Genomic DNA, 1,785 nt, shown 5'->3' with positions numbered 1-1,785 from the left:
TTTTTTTGCTGCAGTGAGTCAGGCCCACCGTGTTGTATAACTCCTCCAGTCTGGGAATGGTGAGGAAGTGGTGAATATTGACTCCATTCTCAAGGAGCAGTCTGACAAAGTCCACTCTGTCCAGCACCAGAGCATCCATCATAGCCTGCTCCAGAGAGTTCACCTAGGAAAAGGTAATGCATAAGACAGACCATTTACTCTTTGCACCATACAGCCTTCATTCTCTTGTCTCAAATTTCCATCTGAAGTGAACATTTTTTTCATTAACCCTGCTCTTACCCAACGGATCAACTCCAGCTTCCTTGGGTCAGTTTCCTCTGGAGGTTCAGGTTTTGCCTTTCCTTTACCCTTCCCCTTCTTTGCCCGGGTCTTGTTGCGAGGAGCGCTGGCAGGACTCTTCTGCTTCTCTTGCATCGGGGCTGCAGAGGTTGTAGTGCTGGCCATGGCACCAGCAGGCTGACCAAAGGGAATATGAGGGGACGAAAGCTATAGCTCCTCTTCGTATAAACATCAACATATCAGTCTTCTTTTTCTGCTATTACTTGGTTACATTAAATCATTGGAATTCTGTGTATCTGAGAAACACAGATCAGTTCAAACAAGCTCTTTCTGTTCTGCCACATATGGCATATATAGGTTGAGAACACACTGTTCTGTTACAATATTTTTTATTTTCAAAACCAAATTCTTTTCCTTCAGTCCTAAATACATCCTTGCTAACTTTTCAACTGTAGTGCACTCATGTGGAATGATTAACTGACACTATTTAGATGTGAGCACCACTCACTGGTAAATTGTGTCCGTAAACGAAGATGTGATTGCGAGCAATATCCACTCTGTTCCAGGCCAGAGCCAAACTGAGCTGATCTGCTGCTGAAGCGTTCGTGCCTGATGCAAAAGAAATGGATGAACAGAGAGAGAGAAAGAAAGGAGAAGGTATGTTGTATGTAGCAAGAAAAATATTGCCTTGATGTAGTAGTTCAAATACTGTTGATATAGCTAATACCTTTTAACAGGGCAGTGAGAATGGCCATTTCAATATCTTGTTGTCCCTCTGAACCCATTCGAAAAACTGTGATCTACATGTGAGAGAAAAAAACAAAGAAAAAGAGAAGAAACAATTGCTAACGTGAGGTAAACAGTGATATAATGGCAGAATCTGCTAGTAACATATGATATGAATAAATAGATGGATCAATAAACAAATGAATTTGTGCCACGGAGTGTATTGCCACTCCCACTGTAGCTGTGAACATGTGGTGTCAACTGGTGGGAGATTCTTTCAGCAGGACCTCTCACTGCAGCTCTGTGTGGCTTGACCCTTCAAGGACAAACAGCTAATTTACTTGTCAGACAGAGTGATAGTACTTGCCTTGTTATAGACTCCACTACATCGAATGAAATTACGCTGACGGGCCTGTCACATGTGCAGCCATGGTAAATGGGATTAGGTTGGCATGAATGTGTGGCAGCGTGCCAGAGATTTCAGAGCTGGTTCTGGAGATGCGTTAATAATGAGCTGCGTGCATCAGTGTGAAGACTCAAAACTTGTGTCGCTCTTTCAGACACTTGTGGGGTGGGGTGCTCTGTGCGCTTGGCAAAAAAGAGACTTTTATAAAAGTGAACTCTTAATTCAGTTAAATGTTGTATCCTGGTGTTACATCATTGCAAAATTCAGCTCTTTAAATCAGTGTTTTTATTCATCTAACCCAGCTGTTCACATGAGATGCACTTAGGATGAAAGGATTATGTGGGGAACTAGACAGCGACACTGATTCACCTGTA

At 42.6% G+C, this 1,785-nt stretch overlaps 1 protein-coding gene across 1 annotated transcript; it reads right to left on the bottom strand.

Moving 5' to 3' along the window:
- Nucleotides 1-28: 28 nt before the first annotated feature.
- On the bottom strand, nt 29-1,079 carry LOC111653253 (transient receptor potential cation channel subfamily M member 1-like; the record flags this gene model as incomplete). The annotated part of the gene is made up of 4 exons (XM_023403742.1): nt 29-163; nt 280-456; nt 788-888; nt 1,007-1,079. Coding segments are annotated over 4 exons (486 nt in total), but the record flags the coding sequence as incomplete, so codon positions are not given.
- Nucleotides 1,080-1,785: the final 706 nt, after the last annotated feature.

Source organism: Seriola lalandi, unplaced genomic scaffold, assembly GCF_002814215.2.
Source record: "Seriola lalandi dorsalis isolate HSWRI2012SDOR001 ecotype SW California unplaced genomic scaffold, Sedor1 jcf7180001973965, whole genome shotgun sequence".
Taxonomy (NCBI): Eukaryota; Metazoa; Chordata; class Actinopteri; order Carangiformes; family Carangidae; genus Seriola; species Seriola lalandi.
The sequence above is the reverse complement of the archived record's forward strand: the minus strand, read 5'-3'. Positions and strand labels throughout refer to the sequence as shown.